Below are 18,044 nucleotides of genomic sequence, written 5' to 3' on the forward strand. Positions count from 1 at the left end.
ATCGTGTTTCTTAATTTGCACGTGTTTCTTCTTTTTGCATTTGTTTCACATGTGCAGTGTCTCACTTGAGAATATACATCTGCTCTGTTTTACTGAATTAAGAAGATACTTTCTCCATAATTCCAAAGAAGTTAATATATTACACTTCTTTACTCTCGGCCACTGTAGTTTATCATTTGTTCTTGACACATAATCAATCAATCAATCAAATTTTATTTGTATAGCCGATATAATGGCGTAATGGAGTCGCGAGACCCCAAAGCATCTTCTCTCCATAGACGATCTTTGGTGTTCAATAACCACTACGCATGCGCAAAAGAATATGTTTCCTGGCAGCGTGTCACATGCGATATGGGCCAATCAGGAGCGGCCAGCGTGTTTGGAAACAACAGCTGAGGACCCGTATGACGGAGAGAAGCTGACACACACACACACACAGAATCTACACAACTTCCCACACAACATTCCACACACACGTCGTCCCGTCGCGTCTCTTCTTCTGCTGCTTCTCACTGTTTTCACGATTTAACGTTAGCATCACGTCACAAAGCGCGAGACTTCCGCCTCAACATGGACGCGGAGGCTTCCGGACCGGAGACGATCAGTGTCCTCATCAAGACCCCGAACCAGGTCCGGGAGGACCACATCCTAGAGGACGTGCACCTGGACTGGACCGTGCGCGAGCTGAAGACGCGTCTGTCCGCCGTGTACGCCACCAGGCCGGTGAGCTAGCTGCCCTGCTAGCATGCTAACGCTAGCCAGTTGTTCACATCTGTCTATCTGTCTGTCTGTCTGTCTGTCTGTCTGTCTGTCTGTCTGTCTGTCTGTCTGTCTGTCTGTCTGTGTGTGTGTGTGAGAACTGTTAACATCATGTTCACTGTCACAGATAAGTGAACGTGTGTGTTTGTCTCTATTGTTAGAATCCTGGTTAAAGTCATGGCCACAGACTCTGAACTTCTATTCAAATCCTTGTGTGTGTTCTTAAAACCTCCTCTGAGCCTCTGACTTGAGTCTGGTGATGAAACACTTTCAGTTCATCATCAGTGAATCAACAGCAACACAACAATTGCCAGTAGTTAAAAAAACACAATCTTCACTCAGTTGTCTTTGCTGTTGTCTGTTTTAATAACTTTTCTTTTTGTTATGTAGTTACTGTGCTGTATGTGGAAACCCCCTCGAGAACTAGATGGTATATCTCAAAAAGTTTAATTAAACTACACATTTAAACTCCAGGTTTTGTGATAACTGTCCATATCAACTTATAAGAATCATTGAGATAATGTTTGCCTATTAGAATAATCCACATATTAACAAAACATGTTATAACAACAACATAATAATACTAAAAGTTATCTGAACCAGGTGCTTTAACAGAATGTGTCTTCACTGGGTCGGTCCAGATGGAACCAGGCTCCAGACGACACCTTGTGATTCACCAGCTTCTCAAAGTAAAGTTAATGATCACTGATCGATTGTCGCCTCGTGGGAAACGAGCCCATGTGCTTCTACTGAGACGAGGCTGAGTCAGCAGTTCTAAAATCAACAGGATATTCTGCAGCATCGAGGTCAAATACACAAAGACACACTTTTCCTAATGAGGAAGTTTATAAGCTAAAAGCAAAGCAGGTGTTTAATATTATAACTCAGTTAAGTCTAATTTCTCACTGGAGCTTCATCTAATTTACTTTGAATTGATTTAACCAGTTGACACGCAGTCAGTCACGGCCAAAGAGCAATGGTTATTCCATAAATGTCACATTTATTTATTATTCTTTAATAATTCTTTCATTAATGTCTTTTCTGCACATTGTCACTTCCTTGAATAGTTTTTTTTCAAGTATCTGTCTGATGTTAATAACTTGTTTAACTACTCTACTTCTAACATGTTTGAATTGACAGCTGATCTGAAACCAGCTTCGGTTTAAGACTTTTGTCATGAACATCCACCTCCCTGTCTCTTCCCACCGAACACAAACAGGCTCTGAGTTTTCAGAGCGTGTTTCCCACTGTCGCTGTGAAAACGTTCTCAAGGCTTTTGAAACATGACCGAGTCAAACTGAACCTGTGTCTGCCTGCTTCCCTCCAGGCGGTGACTGACCAGAGACTCATCTACTCTGGCAAACTGCTCCCAGACCATCTGCACATCAGAGACATCTTCAGACAGGTTGGTGCCACTCTGGGTTTATCTTAGAGGGTTTTACAGGTTATAGTAAATAATAAAGACATAAACAGTAATAACAACAGACAAAGTAGACTGTGGTTAGCTTTAACTGGGTTTATCTCATAAACTGGGAATTGAGAGGATGAGCTTTCACGTACTGGCAGCATCTCTCCAGCCGGTGGCTCATGGGAAACGGACACAGAGGATGTGTGAGGCTTGTTGTGTTTCATCAAAGCTGCGCGGTGTCAGATTTCATGTGTGGTTGTTTTTTTGTGTGTGAATCCCAGTAGAGGTTCATGTTGCTGGAGATAAGGATGATTTTCTTTCTGTCAGACAAGTCCAGATCCATCAAGAGGATCAGTCTGTGGTTCTGTTAAAGAGCCGTGGCCCAGAACGTGTAAAAGAGTCTGTTGAGGGCAAACTGATAGAAACTGGGACCAGACTCACAATCAACCAATTGATCGGATTGAGAAGTCGTCCACTTAAGATAAATTACAGAAGACATTTGTTTCTCAGTCTGATCTGTGATTTGTTAACATTGTGAGAATGAAGGACACACAATCCAAACTTTGGCGGCTGCAGGAAAAGTTCCTGAAAATGTCCGGAGACTCTGAAATCCTCTAATCAGACATTTATCACTCCTCTCTCAGACGGACTCCACTCCAGCTCTGCATCTCGTGTGTGCTTTCAGGAATCCACCTCAGGAACCGAAGGTGAGAACTGATCTTTACTCATTTTGCACTTTCTTCATAGAGTCCTTATTTCCTTATGGATGAGATATTGTGGATTGAGGAAAGAAGTCAGTGTCCAGCTCAACAGAGCAGTCTTCAAACCAAGGGGCCTGTTTGTTGGGGATAACTGCAACTGGCTGAGCAGATACAGATTAACTGGAGCTGATTTCATGTTGCTGGTGTCAGATGAAAGTTAACTCTCTTCCTTCAGAGGTCCTTAGAAAAGACTAGTGTATGAAAAGCGAGGTTCCAGGCTGCAGGTTCGGTTTAGAGACTCGCAGCTGCACCTGGTTTCCATTGGAGCGTGGAGAGGAAATGTTTTTCACTTCAGTTGTCGTCCTTCAGATCTGAGCTGAAGCTTCCAGATCAAAAAGTGAAGCTAAAGATAAACTCACTTTAGTTTCACAACACATTTGAGTGTTCTGCTCGAGCTCACGCTGCAAAGCCTCCAGGTGGCTGCACACACTGAGGCGTAAAACACACAACTGCACACGTCACACACTCAAGTTCAAACTCCTCTTTTTCCTGACAGAGCACGGAGACAGAACAGGCCCCCCCCTCCAGCCCAAGACCTGCAGCAATCCCGAGCTCACCAGAGCTGAGGCAGAGGAGACCGACTACAGCTGCTGCCGCTCCGGCTCCACCGGGGAGTCCAGCATGGCCGCCTGCTGCAATGTACGGATAGAAAGAACTTCTTTATCTGTTTAAAGAAGAAATCACCTGTCACCTAGAGAAGGAGATTAACTGGAAGTCACAGAATCTGAAGATGTGACAGTGCTCAGATCTTCGGATTTGATTTCTTATACAAAACAGTTCACATGTCGTCAGCGTTGTTACGATTTCTACTGAATCGTCTTTCAAATTTAACTCAAGTCAAGTCAGCTTTTTATTTATTTTAACAGCACATTGTTCATTTTATAAGTTTATTGCTCCTACGCATATTTTTAAATTGCTTATACTTCATATTTCAGTAAAAGCTTCAGTAGATATGATAATCTCTCTCTCTCTGATGTTCCCCTCTAGGCCGGGAGCTCCACAAATGGCCCAGCCGGCGTTCCCCACCTACTCCCTGTACAGCCCCCAGCAGCTGCTTTGGCTCCAGCACGTCTACGCTCGGCAGTATTACATGCAGTAGTGAGTTTAATTCATTTCAGTTCCTTCTGTCTTACACTCTCTCATTTTGTTCTGTCACATGACTCCACTTGTCTCCTCCTCCACCAACAGCCACGCAGCTCTGGTGGCGGCGGGCTCCGCCCCATCTCCCCCGGCCTCAGTCACTGGCCAATTCCCTCCAGTCCCAGCCCACCAAGTACCTGTTCCCGCCCCCTTAGCCAATCAGAACCCCATCGACAACCTGCCGGCAAATCAGAACGCGGCACAGGACGGCGCTTTCATCAACCCGGGGGAGGCCAATCAGAACATGCGGATGAACGCACAGGGCGGGGCTGTGATGGAGGACGAGGACGCCATCGAACGTGACTGGCTGGACTGGTTGTACTCGGCAGCGAGGTTCTGCGTCCTGCTCATGATCGTGTACTTCAACTCCAACCTGAGTCGCTTTCTGATGGTGGCGAGCACGCTCCTCCTCATGTACCTGTAAGTAAGCTCCGCCCACAGGTCTAACCGCCATGAACCAATACATGACGGCCACGTGCACAACGAGGGGGCAGGGAGGGAATCGGGATGCGGCCTTAAATCCCACTGTCAAACCTGGACTGCTGCTGGTTCTGAGATTGTTTAATGTTCTAAACCTTGGAATAGAACTCTACCTTCTTCTACTGAGATATAATTTCTTAGCACATCGTCAAAAAATTGTGTTTCAAATTTAGAAAACCCCAAATTGTGACATGTTTGTTCTTTAAAGTTTGGTAAATGAGCTTTAATTTGAGGTTTGAATTAAGACGTCACTATTTTCAAAAGAGGAGAGAGATAAAACACATTTTATATTCATTAACTTTGTTCCTCTGCGTCTCTCGATGGACAAAGCAGCCGATGAGTCGACCGAGCCTTTTAAAACCTGTTCGACCAGAGCTTCACACTACTGGTGCATTGTGGACACAGCAGCTGTCACAGTTTACCAAAGGAGGCTGTTCAACTTTAGCAGGTTTTAAGTTGTGGATGTTTCACTTATATTTAGTTTTTAGAAAGAAGGAACAGACCAAACCACAGACAATCTGATCCTGTCCTTCAAACGGGGGGGAACTGAGCTCCATTTTGTTTCAACCCATTGGTTCAACGATGGGGCCTTGTCGTTCACCTTTATTATTAAGAATGTTCACATATTGTTGGTAAATAGTGTTTAATGGTTTTTCCCCTGTCTGGACCAGTCTAAGGTCTGGACCCAGCTCGTTGCACAGTGAGATCAGTGAAAGAACTGATTCTGTTCAGCTCCTGCAATATTCAGCTTTGAGACGACTTTTGATTATTAGCGACTAGAAATATAAAAATCTGTCTGTTCTCTTACTGGTGAATAAAAGCTGCTGTGTTCTGGTTCAGGTTTCAGGCTGAAGTCAGTTAACGTGTCTGTGAGTCGATCACAGATCCTGAGAGTAGTTTGTTCATCCGTCATCACAGCTGCTTTGCTTGATGAAACCTCTGCTGCAGGCGGATGTGGTTACTCACTTCCTTTTAACTCCAGTTTCTTCTATCAAAGTGCAGTTTGTTCAGTGCTGCCACAGATTCAGGGTCTGTGTATTTTATTGTTTGTTTTCAAACAGGAAGTGTGGATCTCTCTGTGGAATCTAGGGAATGTTCAGCAGTTGCAGTTCATGTGTGATGTGTAAACTTCGCAGGACTCTTCTGGTTTTAAAGGTTCAAATGATTTACAACAGCATTTTAAATGATTCATCACAGAGGTCACCGTTCTGGGAGTCAGACCGTGGAGGTCACATTATCTGAATTTAACCACCGGAGATCCTCGTTCACCTTTTGTCTTTTGTGTCCTTCTCGTCCACAGACACACTGCAGGTTTGTTCCCCTTCAGACGACAACAGGTTCCAGAGCCCAACCCCCTGCAGGCTCCTGAGGTCCAGCACAACCAGCAGAACGAGGACAGGATGCCAAACCCCAATCCAGTAATTAACCAACTCAGACCATCAGATTATTACTCCTTCATCCACTTGTTAAACTCCTCCTCCTCATGTCTGAGTGGTTCAAGGCCTCGGCTTCGTTTGGGTGTCGTCTCTTCATCCATGTTATCACACGTTCCCTTTAAATGCAGCAGATTACAACTGAGGCAGGGAAATCTAAATAAACAGCCAAGGAGATTGTTTGGGTGATAACGTGTCATCCTGTGTCTTCAGGCGGTCGAACTGGCTGACGGACAAAGAGAGGAACCGGCTGCTGCAGCAGAAGGACCCGACGGACCAGGACCGATGGCGGCCGTGTTAGTTCCTCCGCACCGGGTGTCAGTCATCTGGACGGCCTGGGTGTTCTTCAAAACCTTCTTCTCCTCCCTCGTACCCGAGGCTCCTCAGGGTGCGGCCAACTGACCGCACCGAGCCGGAAAGACTGTTTATCTTGTGAGATGGAGACCAGGACCTGTGGAGACGTTTCTGAGACATTCAGGTGGAAGCATGAGGTCAAAGAAGAGCGGCTGCAGAAACAAACACAACAGGGACGGAGACCTGTCAACAGAATCTTAATGGTAGCTGAGAGTCAAACACCAGCAAAAGAAAAAGTGGTGCCAGGATCTTGCCAAAACTGTGGAAACAAAGAAAATCCACAGAGTAGAAACATCAGGCTTCATCTGAGTTATAATAAATCTTCCAGCTGGATCCCGTCTGACCAAACATCAAGGCCTCGTGAATCCAGATTAGATACCGGGACCGACCAGTAGGTGGCAGCTGAGGCTCAAATATAAAGCTTCTGCCCTGTTGGACTAAATACTTCTTCCTGTGAGGACATCTATGAACGGTGACTCCTCCGGTTCCTTGGAATCTGATATCAGTTTCCCTGATTTCAGATTCCTCTGCTCAGAGCCTGTGTTTGATTAAAGCTGTTAAAGTAAAAAACTTGTTTTTTAGTTTCAGACAATTTCAGCCTGTGGAAGTAAAAAGATGCCAAAACTATAATCGACTGAATTCATACATTTAAAGTTTCAGTCAGAAATTTAACGATTCAATTAAATATATCTGTTATCGTTATCTTTTATATATTTGGAATTAACACCGTTGTTAAATTAAGAAAAGTACAAATTTGGAAACCACACAGAACACTGAACCTCATGAACAAAAGTTTATGAAACATTTTTATCCTGATTCATGAAACGTAAAAACTTCATGTATCTTTTCTTTAACAGTTTTATTTTTAGAGTTTTTTCATTTCCTAGTTTGACCAAATTCAAATTTCTGCCAAATCATAGGGAGCAATGTAAAATAGTTGATATTGGAGGAGTTATTGTAAAGTCTTGTAAATATTTGTACTCAAAGCACTTTACAACATGTATGTTATGCAAGCGTCTTTACTTTCAGGATTAACTTTTCTTCACGTGAGGATTTCTAATGTAATATAAATTTCTTCTGCTGAGAAAGTCTGAAATCAAATCGGTTTAAAGTGGAGATTTGTGCTATTTAAGTTTCAGTAAATATCACTTTAGAACAAAATTGAATTATTTCAACTGCAGCCATTGTGCCTCCTTGTTAATATTTAGTTTTTGTTCATTTACTCAACATTCCACATCGTGAACTGAAAGCAGAGCTGTGACACATCCCACGTCACCGCGGCCTTTCACCAGCTTCAAGCGGTTTTCACTTGTAAACAAAGATGGCCGACACATCGCCGCTTTCTCCGGCTGTCCACAAATGCAACTAACATATAATCCTTAGCTGTCAATCATTATGTGTGACTGTGTTTTTATATCATCAAATCACTTATTAAAAACTGAACTTATTAGAAACGCTGACATTTGAACACGTGTCCCATCCACTAACACGGAGGAGGTTCATATGACTGAGCCTCGGTTCACTTTGGGAAGTTGTCATGTTGTCTATTTTTGTCTATGCATGGCGGTTACAGGTCTTTACTCAAAACCTTAAAATTGTGATTTCATGCCTTTCAGTTTTAATCTGTTTGTTTCCCATTTATTAATATTTATGATTTTTGTCGATAATAAAGTGTGTTTTACTTTCTTTTGAACAACTTCACTGCAAAGATGGTGGATGATGCCGTGTGGCTGTAACGTCACTGATCTGAATCTGGAGTTTTAATGTTAAAACTTTAATTTGACGCTGTGATGTTTTCTTTTGGATGGAAACTGCAGAATGTGGAACACTTGGCAATAATGGATGCAATAAATGTAGTTGACTCCGCCCCCTGTGCCGGTTTGTTTCAGTCTGGCTCCACGAGGACAACGTTCTACACATGTCAGTGCTGAGGCTGTTGACCCGGTGTTTAAATGCATGGACTCAGGAGGTGGCGTCCCCAGAGGACACACTGATACTAGGACCTTGAAAACCCTCGGCTGACCTCACTAGGGACACACACGTTTGTTACAACACAACCAGTGGAAACCAGTTGGAAACAAGTGGCTCTAGTGGGTTTATCTGGGGTTGAGAACCAAGACGACCTGAAGAGGCAACAGTCATCCTTCAGTTCTGGATGATGAGGCGGTTTCAGGAACTTTAAGTCATTTCTTCAGGGAGGTTTTTAAAAGTCTGTGATTGCAAAGAACCGTGACCACGTTCTTGAGTTTCCGTTCAGACCCACTGATACATTTCCCCAGAGTTGAGTGTGCGACCGATGAACTGGGTTAGTGGTGTTGTGTTGCTTCACAGACTCTGTGGGCGTCGGCTGCAGCTCCTCCTCCTCCTGCTCCTCTCATGGAAACATCCCTCTGGCGTTTTGCCAAGGGGATCGACGTAACCTTCTACAAACTACCTGTGGTCCCTGCAGCACGATGTTACAGACACGTGCTTGAACCCAGCCCCGTCCCCTGACCCGGCTCCAGGCCTGCAGGTTCAGAGCTGTAACCAACCAGGAGACACCGGCATGTTGTTGCATAAACAGTGACTAGAACCCACTGGTCTGTGTCGTTCAGTTTGAGAACAAACCAGAGTCTCTCTTCTGGGACACTCACCTCTGAGCGACTCACCACCAGAGAGTTCATGTTGCACCGAGCCTCCGGATCCGGTTCCACTCGTTCAAAGAGCCTTTGTTCAGAGGAAGTTGGACCTGAAACCTTCTGTTTTCCTCTTTATGGTAGAGAATCTATATTCTGGTTTTTAGAACTGGTGTCGTATATTTTGCATAAAACCTGCTGTGGAAGAAATCCACCTCATTTATTTCCACACACAGAGAATCTGAACCAAACTTAGTGTGAACATCGATCAGGAGTTCATCTCCATGGGAGTAACTTTTGAAGCTGATCTGTGAAAGGTCAAGATCAAGGTCGGAGATCTCAGCCAATAAGAGGAGATTTAGTTTTATTTGGTACAAATATTCACCTGGACTCTTGGATTAACTGATTTAAGGGGTCAAAGGTTAAAGGTCAAGGCCACAGTGACCTCACATAACATGTTTCTGGCCTCTCGATGTCTCAGGATGTTTTGAGTGAATTTCCTCATACTTCGACCAGTTGTAACTTGGACTCAAAGATGAACTGATCAGATTTCAGTGGTCAAAGGTCAGAGGTCAGGGTGACCTCATTGTTCTGGAGGAGACACACAGGCGTTCTAGCTTTTATTATTTACCGATGGATTTCATTCATGAGATAACAAGTTTGAGAGTTTGTTTAGAGATTATTTGATCACTTTCCCGACAGAAACTTGCCCTTTGACCAGTTCACCTCAGTGTTTGTCCTTCCATCAACTTTGAATCAAACAAGTTGCCCGTCTCTGATTGGACGAAGGACGAGGTTTCTACTACAAAGCCGCCGTACAGAGATCCCGCCCCGACACTGGAACAGACACAGGGTCAGTAGACTGAAGTTTTCTCTCAGCAACAATCAACGCTCACGGAATCTTAAAGGGACCAAAACCTGAAACCTTAGATAAGATACAGACTCAGAAGTCGAGTGAGTCAGATGCATCAGAAGAAGAACTCACAGAACTGAAGGTCCACAGGGTGAAAGGTCTCAACAAACTCAGAGGAGAGTGGAAAATATCCACGTGGACGATGACTCGTGATGTTTTCCCCTCGCTGCTGCTGGTCCTGTCTGTGGTCGGGACGTCCCGCGGCTGCCTCCAGGACCCGGCTGCTGCCCACAGAGTGACCGGAGCGGTGTGCCGCCTCACCCACCCTGCTGCTGCCGTGTGTGAGTGGGACCTGGACCCAGTTTTCATATTCATACGCAAGAACTAGTGCGACTCGTCCGCTCGACTCATGAAATCAATCATCCTTTTGTTAAATAACCTGCAAAATATCCTCACAAGCAAGTTCCCACTTTACCTGATGTTTGGTTTCCTCCTCAAAACTGTCAGAGAATCCATGTCAAGGTCAAACTAGAGAGTCACTTAGTAGAGTTCAAACCTCCTCCACGGCCCAACAGTCAGATTCAATAACATCAACACACACTCATAGATATCAGGCCCCTGATTATGTCTGATTTTATCATCAAGATCCAGGAATTACTCTGAAAAATCTGTCAAATGTTTGGAAAGAAAATTCCTGGATCCAAGCCCCTGATTCATTTCACTAAGTTTTATCTGTGAAAAAATCCATCTGGTAGTTTTTGTGTAATCTTGCTCACAAATAAACCAACAATCGAACGCACAGGGGTGAAAACGTAACGTCCTCAGTGATGATAGACAACCGGGCCAAGTGTCTTTAATTAAACCAGGTTTCATTAACATTTACAAGAGATTCATTCTGTTGCTTTCACACATCATAAAAACATCAGAGAGCAAATAAGGACATCTGCAGGCGCTGAGGTATTTGAGTTGTGTCAAGGTGTGTGTGTGTGTGTGTGTGTGTGTGTGTGTGTGTGTGTGTGTGTGTGTGTGTGTGTGTGTGTGTGTGTGTGTGTGTGTGTGTTTTGGAGCATTATGATCAAAGTCTGTGTGTTTGGGGCGACTCAGCCCGGATGTTTGGAGGCGGTGGTTTATGTGTGTTTGGGTAATGATCAGCTTTGTGCTTCTCTTTTGATGGAGCAGGACTCGAGCCTCCGCGAGCAGCATGTTGCTTCTTCTCATTCAGAACAAGATGCTGGAGCAGGTTTATCAGCCAGTGATTTTAAACTGCAGCTGTTTGCTCAGAGGCTCGTGGCAATCGACGCTGCCAGAGAGGAACCTTTCACTTTTCAACATTATTTATTTCTTTTAACAGAGAAAACATAATTTCAAAACCTCTCACTGGCCGTTGAGCAGTTTCCACCGGCTCCTTGGCACCTCAGTTCTTTTCAGGCTCTCCTCCTGTGTCTCCATCTCCTCCTCCTCCTCCTCCTCCTCCTCCTCCTCCTCCTCCTCCTCCCTGTGGAAGCTCTGCTGTGATGCTCACCTCTCCCTGGTTCTCCTTCTCTGAGCCTTGTTTGGTTTGGAGCAGATTTCCCGGATCTGCAGGACGACTTTTACTTTGATTTCTTTCTGTAACGTTGCAAGAAAGTCAATTTTTTGGCATTTTCCAATAATAATGAATAAAATCAAGAATATTTAAGGGACTGATATCTATGAAAGTGAATAATCTGGTGCAGCTTGATGTGAGAATCAGAGTAGATTTGATGTTAGGGACAGATACAGTGAATCTTTATAAATCTTAACTCAACTAATGCAAGACACTAAACGGGACAGGTATCATTGCTGAAGCTCTTAACAATTAAACAATATTTACATAACAGGGCAGCAGTAAAATAAAAACAACCAAAATACCTGATATTTATTGTCATGTATGATGAATGCAGTTTTCAGTCACTAGATGGCAGTATAGTTCCGTGATAGGTGCTGCCTCAGACTTTCCAATAGAAACACTGAGAGGTGCATCACATCACCTGAAAGTAGGTGAAGAATAATGACCTGGATAAATGAACTTGACGCTGGAGGCTCATAGTTCCAGATGTGAAACGGAGGGAAACTGTTTGAGTGCTGGAATGTGAAGTTTACGAGTCTGTGAGGAGCTTTCTGAGGAGGGAGGAGGAATGCAGGGTCCACAGTGAGAGGAGAGAGGATTCACACCTCAGTGATAAAAGACGCTTCATGTTTCCAGAGGAGAAACAGTCGCTGGGGAGCCTCCGGGCTGTGGAGAGCATGTGTCCAGTTTCAATCTGCCTGTGGTGAATCTCTCTGACCTGAAGACAGCTGCTGTGATCCAGAGGAAAAGGTTGTTTCTGCTTCAGCCTCAAATGAACCGAGGAGACAAAGTGTCTGAGTCTCAGCTTCAACTCACAATCAGCTCCAGTTGAAGAGTGAAGCTGAACTGAGATCAGTTAAAAACCCTCAGAAGTTATTAACAAACTGAGTTCATCTCCAATATTCAGCAGGAAACTTTGAGAATATTAAACAGAGTTCAGTGGATTCGTTACAGCAGCAGCTCTTCAGGTTCGGGAAGCAGAGGATCATGGGTAATGACACGTCGATAGACTCGTCATCGCTCGGGAGTCCAACAGAACGATTCACCACATCTGGCTGCAGGGGGCGATGTTGCTCCCTGACTGTTACATAGCGTTGCTTTAAAGTTTCAATGTTAATCGTTAACCAAAGAAGTTTTCTATTTCAGGAAATCATGTTGTTTTACTTGTGTGAGTTTTTTTCTGTCAATGAATAAACTGTAAGTGTGTGTGTGTGTGTGTGTGTGTGTGTGTGTGTTTGTGTGTGTGTGTGTGTGTGTGTGTGTGTGTGTGTGTGTGTGTGTTTGTGTGTGTGTGTGTGTGTGTGTGTGTGTGGTTTTGTCAGTGAATGAGAAAACCACGAAGGTGATCGAGGCGGCGTTCCAACACGCCAGATACCCGAGTGTCACAGGAGAGAAATCCATGCTCTTCGTTGGCAAAGTCAAATACGGCCTGGACAAGTGAGTGACACACAAACTCTCACCTACACACACACGTGGACAGACAGACACACAACCTGCAATGATGTCATGTTCCCCAGTTTGGAGATTCACAACCTGACGATTGGTCGAAGTGCGTTTGAGCTGCTTCCAGGTGAAGGCGTCGCCATGGACATCAGCAACGTGTCGGCGACCTTCAGAGGAACCATCCGGTACGGATACGGCAGCTGGCTGTGAGTCAGAGTGAGACGCAACACAACACAACACAGCACAACACTGGTGATGGGACCGAGAAAAGCACAACACATATAGAGCAGATAAACAACATGTACACAACTCAACACATTCCTGAAGCAGGAGCTGATGGTTCCTTTGTCTCTTTCCTCTCCAGCGTCAACGTCGCTCATTCCATCGACTTCGAGATCGAGTCTCACATCGATCTCGGCATCAACCCCAAACTCTGTAAGTGTTCAAAGCTCCAGTGTGTAAGAGTCTATCGGCACAAAGTGAATTGGAAATAATCCTAGTAATGTTTTCACTCGTGTGTTTCATCTAAATTGTTTGAATTGTTGTTTTATTTACCGTAGAAGGAGCCGTTTATATTTAAATACTTTACATCAGCAGCGAGTCCTCTCTACGGAGGCCGCCATGTTTTTTACAGTAGCCCAAACTGGACAAACTAAACACCTTTTGAGTAACGTGCAACTTCACCACTAGATGTCACTACATTCTACACACTGCACCTTTAACTCATTTATTATGTGAAAATAAAGGAATTGAGTTATTGATAGAAACAGTGTTAGATTGTTTTCCCGCACTGCACCTCTAGGAGTAGGAGGAAGTTGTGTTGACAGATACCAGGTGTGTTTCATGTCCTTGTGTGTGTCTCTGTCAGACTGTGGTGAAGGCAAAGTGGCAGCAGACACGTCCGACTGTTACCTGAACTTCCACAAGCTCCAGCTTCATCTGCAGGGCGACAGAGAGTGAGTCAATGGATCCAACCTGCTGGATTCTCTGTGTTTCACTGTGTGTGACTGTGAATCTGTTGTTGTTCAGACCCAACTGGCTGAAGAGGCTCTTCACCGACTTCATCACCTTCACCGTCAAGCTGGTCATCAAGGGTCAGGTGAGGACGTCCGGGGGTCAGAGTTCATGTTAATCTACAGAGAGTTCATGTGGATTGAGGTCGAGAGAAACGATGACACAGCAACAACGAGTCTCTTCTCCACTGCAGATTTGCAAGGAGATCAACAAGGTGGCAAATATCCTGGCGGACTTCATTCAGAGCACAGCAGGTGAGAGAGCTCTCGTACTCAGAAGATCAACGCAATGCATCACATCAACAGATAGAAGTAGACAATATGTGTGTGTCTGTGCATGTGTGTGTTTCCAGAGCAGTTCCTCAGTGATGGAAACATCAGCTTTGACATCGGTGTGACCACTGCTCCTGTCATCACTGCAAACTACATCGAGTCGTACCACAAGGTCGGTAAAACCCGATCACATGTTCCATCACCGATCCTCGAGCAGGAAGTGATCCCCGGTGTTCTCGAACCTTTCAGGGTTTCACCAGGTACAACAACACCACGGCCGCCGTCAGGGACTCCGGGTTCCAGCCGACTCAGCTCACTGAGCACAGGATGCTTTACTTCTGGGTCTCAGGTCAGAGTTGCATCATCACATTTCCTTTTGAACGTTTGCAGTTGCAGGTAATAGGAAGAACAACCGGTTAATTAAAGAACACAATCTGTTTTTGTATATGACATAACCCTAAAGGTATCTGACCTGCTGATGTTAAGACTGAAGCCTCATCCAGGTTCACATTGGTTTGTCTTGAGGTTCATGTTCTCAATAGTGTTTGGACTGAATTTGGTCTTTTTTAGATTATTCGTTGGACGATTATGAAGAAACTGGATTATCAAAACCAAAAGTTGAAAAAATCCTCCATCTTGTCTCGGAACATTATACCTAGACACAAAATGGCTGCCAAAACTTTTGAAATATATGAGTGAAAAGTTTTTGGTGAATTGTGGTTGGAGTTGCATTGTGTATTTCAGACCAGGTCTTTAACCCTTTGATCGCGGCCGCACACAAAGACGGACGCTTCCAACTCAACGTCTCTGGAGCAGAACTCACTGTGAGAACACGGACGGACATCGAACTATTATTCTGATCTTTAGTTTGATCTGACTTCATGATGATTGTGATTCCAGGAACTGTTCAAGAAGAATCTCTCCAGTGCGACGCCCGAATTCTTCAGAAAGGTAAGAACACTCTGTCGTCCGTGTAAATTCACGAAAGTAAACACTCTGGTCGGGTGAGAGAAACAGGTTTGTGTGTGTTTGTGTGTGTTTGTGTGTTCAGTGTTTGTTAGAATCCGGATCTCCAGAGCTCAGCGTGTGGAGCTCGGCTGTTCCCTTCCTCAACACCTCCACCCTGGGCACCACGGTGTGGGCAGAGGCCTCTGGGCAGCTCAGCTGTGGGAATCAAACACCGGCACTCTTCTTTCAAACGGTATTTCATCTGTTAGAAGTTAAAGTTCAAATCTGATCGGTTGACAGCTCAACTGTTTTTTATGAATTTCACCTCAAACAAACTCCTCCTGGCGTCTGTGCTGCAGCGACGCAGGTAGAACTTACAGGAGATGTAGAAATCCTGAAGAGGAGCTCAGCTAACGTGAATAAATAAAATGACAATAAGTACTTGAATTAGCTAAAAGGGACAAATACTTGTTTCCTGTGCAGGACCTGGTCGTAGACGTCTGGGCTTCCTACGCTGACAAGAAGCTCTTCCTGCAGGGGAAACCTTCAGAGTAAGAGCCTTCATGGAGATTAGAACACTGCCAGGTGTCCGTGGTTTCTGACCAGTTGTTTGCAGAGCATCACAGGAAATGTAGGTTTCTATTATTTATTAGAAAACCAGGTGCATGATGGGGATTCTCGATTCTTCTTCTTCTTCTCTAGGGTCTTCGTGATCCGAGCTGATCGGCCGTCACTAAATCAAACGGTGGGAATTTCTTTCATTTGATTCTCACTTCTTACAAAGGAAAGTTCAATTATTCTTCACTAGAGGAATTTTTTTAATTTGTCTTTGAGACAACAAAAGCAAAACAAAGTGAAATTCCACCTGCAACAACACGACTAGAGAACGAGGAGGACAATTCAAAGAAAACACCAAAGTCTATATTCTGAAACATCCTGGCTGAAATGAAGCTGAATGTGAAAACACAGAAACAAGAGTAAATGTTTAAAGACGTGTTCCTTCCCCTCTCTTTTCTGGTTCCAGCTGGTAGATGAGCTGGAGTTCCTCAGAGAAGCTGTGGAGAAGGTTGGAATCCCCAAGGTGATGTCTGGTGAGAGACAGACAAACACATGGATATGACCATAACCACTTATTAAACCAAGCAGGACAAATCTCAAGGGTTTGATTCAACAGGCAAATAGATTCACGCAGCTGATTTCACATGAACCTCATCTTCTCCTCGACGGTCTGAACACTTTCATTTGTCGAGTTTCATGTTGCATTGAAGTTTGTTTGATTTCCAGTTCTTGAGGTTGAAGTCACCAGAGTGTTGGACAAACAGGGAACCAACCAATTTGACATTTTTAACCCTGAAGTTCTTCCTCAGGACGTGAGTCTCCTCCTCCTCCTCCTCCTCCTCCTCCTCTTCTTCTTCTCTTGTCTCGTTCCTCTGTCGTTGATCTCCAGACACATATTGCTCCTCTTTTCTCTGCAGGGCTTTGTGGTGATTCAGATGGACTTTGGTTTCCCTCATCACCTGCTGGTTGAATTCCTGAAGAAGACACTCCAATGACTCAGCAACACTTTGGACCGGAAGTGATGACTTCACAGGAAATGTCCCGGTCACTGTGATTCTCAGAATGTTTCTTTTATCCTTTTCTCTACATTTATAAACTTGTTTTCTTGTTTTTCTTTGTCCTCGTTGTGAATCACTTGTGAAAGCTGCTGTATAAATAAAGTTATTATTATCATTATGTGACATTACTCTTCTTTTCAATCCACATTTTCTTTTGATAAAAAAACAATCTCATAAGTTCAGATGTGTGAGAGAGAACGAACTGGTGACATTTGTAAAGGATAATCTGAGCAGTTTCATTAAAGGTGAAACCTGCCACAGAGCAGAATGTGTTGGTTTTGTTCTTCAAGGCCTCTGAAGTGTGTATTTAACAAACCCTGACCCTCCGACATGTGGGCCTTGCTTCACGTCGACAAACCAATGATCAACAGAAGCTTGTAAAACTTTTCATCTCAGTTGCATCAGGACACAGAGCCCCCCCCCCGTGACCTTTGTACATTTTAGAGGGCATCTTGTTATCAGGGTCACCGTGAAGTGTGCAGCGCTGAGTTTACAGCAGAAATTACTAAGGACAAGGTCAAGTCCCATTAATCTACTTGAGACGTGTCTGTAACATTTCTCCTCATTGGAAAAGTCTTTGCACTTTTATTCTTAACAACTAGAAGACACCAGAGTCGAGGCTGCGTCCACAAGGGGGCGCCAGAGTCTACATCACTCATTCTGTCGCTGATTCATGCTCCAGATTAAATCATTTGGAGCTAAAGTCAGATCCTCAGGACTTTTCCCTTTCTAACCAGCTCCCAGTCGTGTAGCTGTCACTCAGCCGCCCGAGGTGATGGATGAGAAGTTACAGTTAAACTCTGCAGCGTCACAGCATGAACACAAACTGATCAGATTAGTTCAGGGAAGGAGGCTGAAACGTTCAGGGGCTGCTTTATGTGGAGTTTGTTTTACCTCTGGCACCTTTAAAGAGTAAAAGACAGAATAGATAAAGCTGAAAAAATATCAATAGGCTAAAAAGCCACGTCTGGTCCGAGAAAGATGACGAGTCCTCCCCCCCCCCCCCCCCCCACACACACACACACCCTTTAGTTCACTAACTTTATGTAATCCTGCAGAGTGACTGAAAAACAGCAGTGAACATAAAACATAACCTCCTGAAGACAGAAAGACAGAGAGACAGAAAGACAGCAAGACAGAAAGACAGAGACAGAGAGACAGATAGACAGGAAGACAGAAAGACAGAAAGACAGAGAGACAGAAAGACAGAGAGACAGATAGACAGGAAGACAGAAAGACAGATAGACAGAAGTGCATGAATTCCTCTTTTCGAGGCAGTGACCTCTGTCCCTCCCCCCCGCTCTCAGCCTGATGGGACTCTACATTCCTTCAGTCCCAAACAACTGTCCTCACTGGGACC

General features: G+C 44.4%; 2 protein-coding genes across 4 annotated transcripts; both read left to right on the plus strand.

Moving 5' to 3' along the window:
- Window positions 1-358: 358 nt before the first annotated feature.
- Window positions 359-8,201, plus strand: herpud1 (homocysteine-inducible, endoplasmic reticulum stress-inducible, ubiquitin-like domain member 1). Its single transcript, XM_062389161.1, has 8 exons — window positions 359-723; window positions 2,087-2,164; window positions 2,812-2,874; window positions 3,425-3,567; window positions 3,916-4,026; window positions 4,117-4,488; window positions 5,849-5,966; window positions 6,195-8,201. The coding sequence occupies exons 1-8, from the start codon at window positions 571-573 to the stop codon at window positions 6,381-6,383; spliced, it is 1,227 nt and encodes a 408-aa protein (XP_062245145.1). The 5' UTR covers window positions 359-570; the 3' UTR covers window positions 6,384-8,201.
- Window positions 8,202-9,771: 1,570 nt separating this feature from the next.
- Window positions 9,772-16,802, plus strand: cetp (cholesteryl ester transfer protein, plasma). 3 transcript variants are annotated; one of them, XM_062389135.1, is made up of 17 exons: window positions 9,773-10,144; window positions 12,714-12,828; window positions 12,909-13,040; window positions 13,199-13,269; window positions 13,703-13,790; window positions 13,864-13,933; window positions 14,042-14,102; window positions 14,201-14,292; window positions 14,370-14,469; window positions 14,865-14,944; window positions 15,021-15,071; window positions 15,172-15,321; window positions 15,552-15,619; window positions 15,771-15,813; window positions 16,093-16,159; window positions 16,353-16,438; window positions 16,544-16,802. In XM_062389135.1, exons 1-17 carry the CDS (start codon window positions 10,006-10,008, stop codon window positions 16,619-16,621), a joined length of 1,491 nt encoding a protein of 496 aa, XP_062245119.1. In that variant the 5' UTR covers window positions 9,773-10,005; the 3' UTR covers window positions 16,622-16,802. The 3 variants fall into 3 exon arrangements, 2 of the variants coding, with proteins under 2 accessions (XP_062245119.1, XP_062245120.1); XM_062389136.1 differs by having other exon boundaries at window positions 12,909-13,019; XR_009920811.1 differs by lacking the exons at window positions 16,353-16,438; window positions 16,544-16,802 and having other exon boundaries at window positions 9,772-10,144; window positions 15,552-15,699; window positions 16,093-16,165.
- Window positions 16,803-18,044: the final 1,242 nt, after the last annotated feature.

Source organism: Platichthys flesus, chromosome 6, assembly GCF_949316205.1.
Source record: "Platichthys flesus chromosome 6, fPlaFle2.1, whole genome shotgun sequence".
NCBI lineage: Eukaryota > Metazoa > Chordata > Actinopteri > Pleuronectiformes > Pleuronectidae > Platichthys > Platichthys flesus.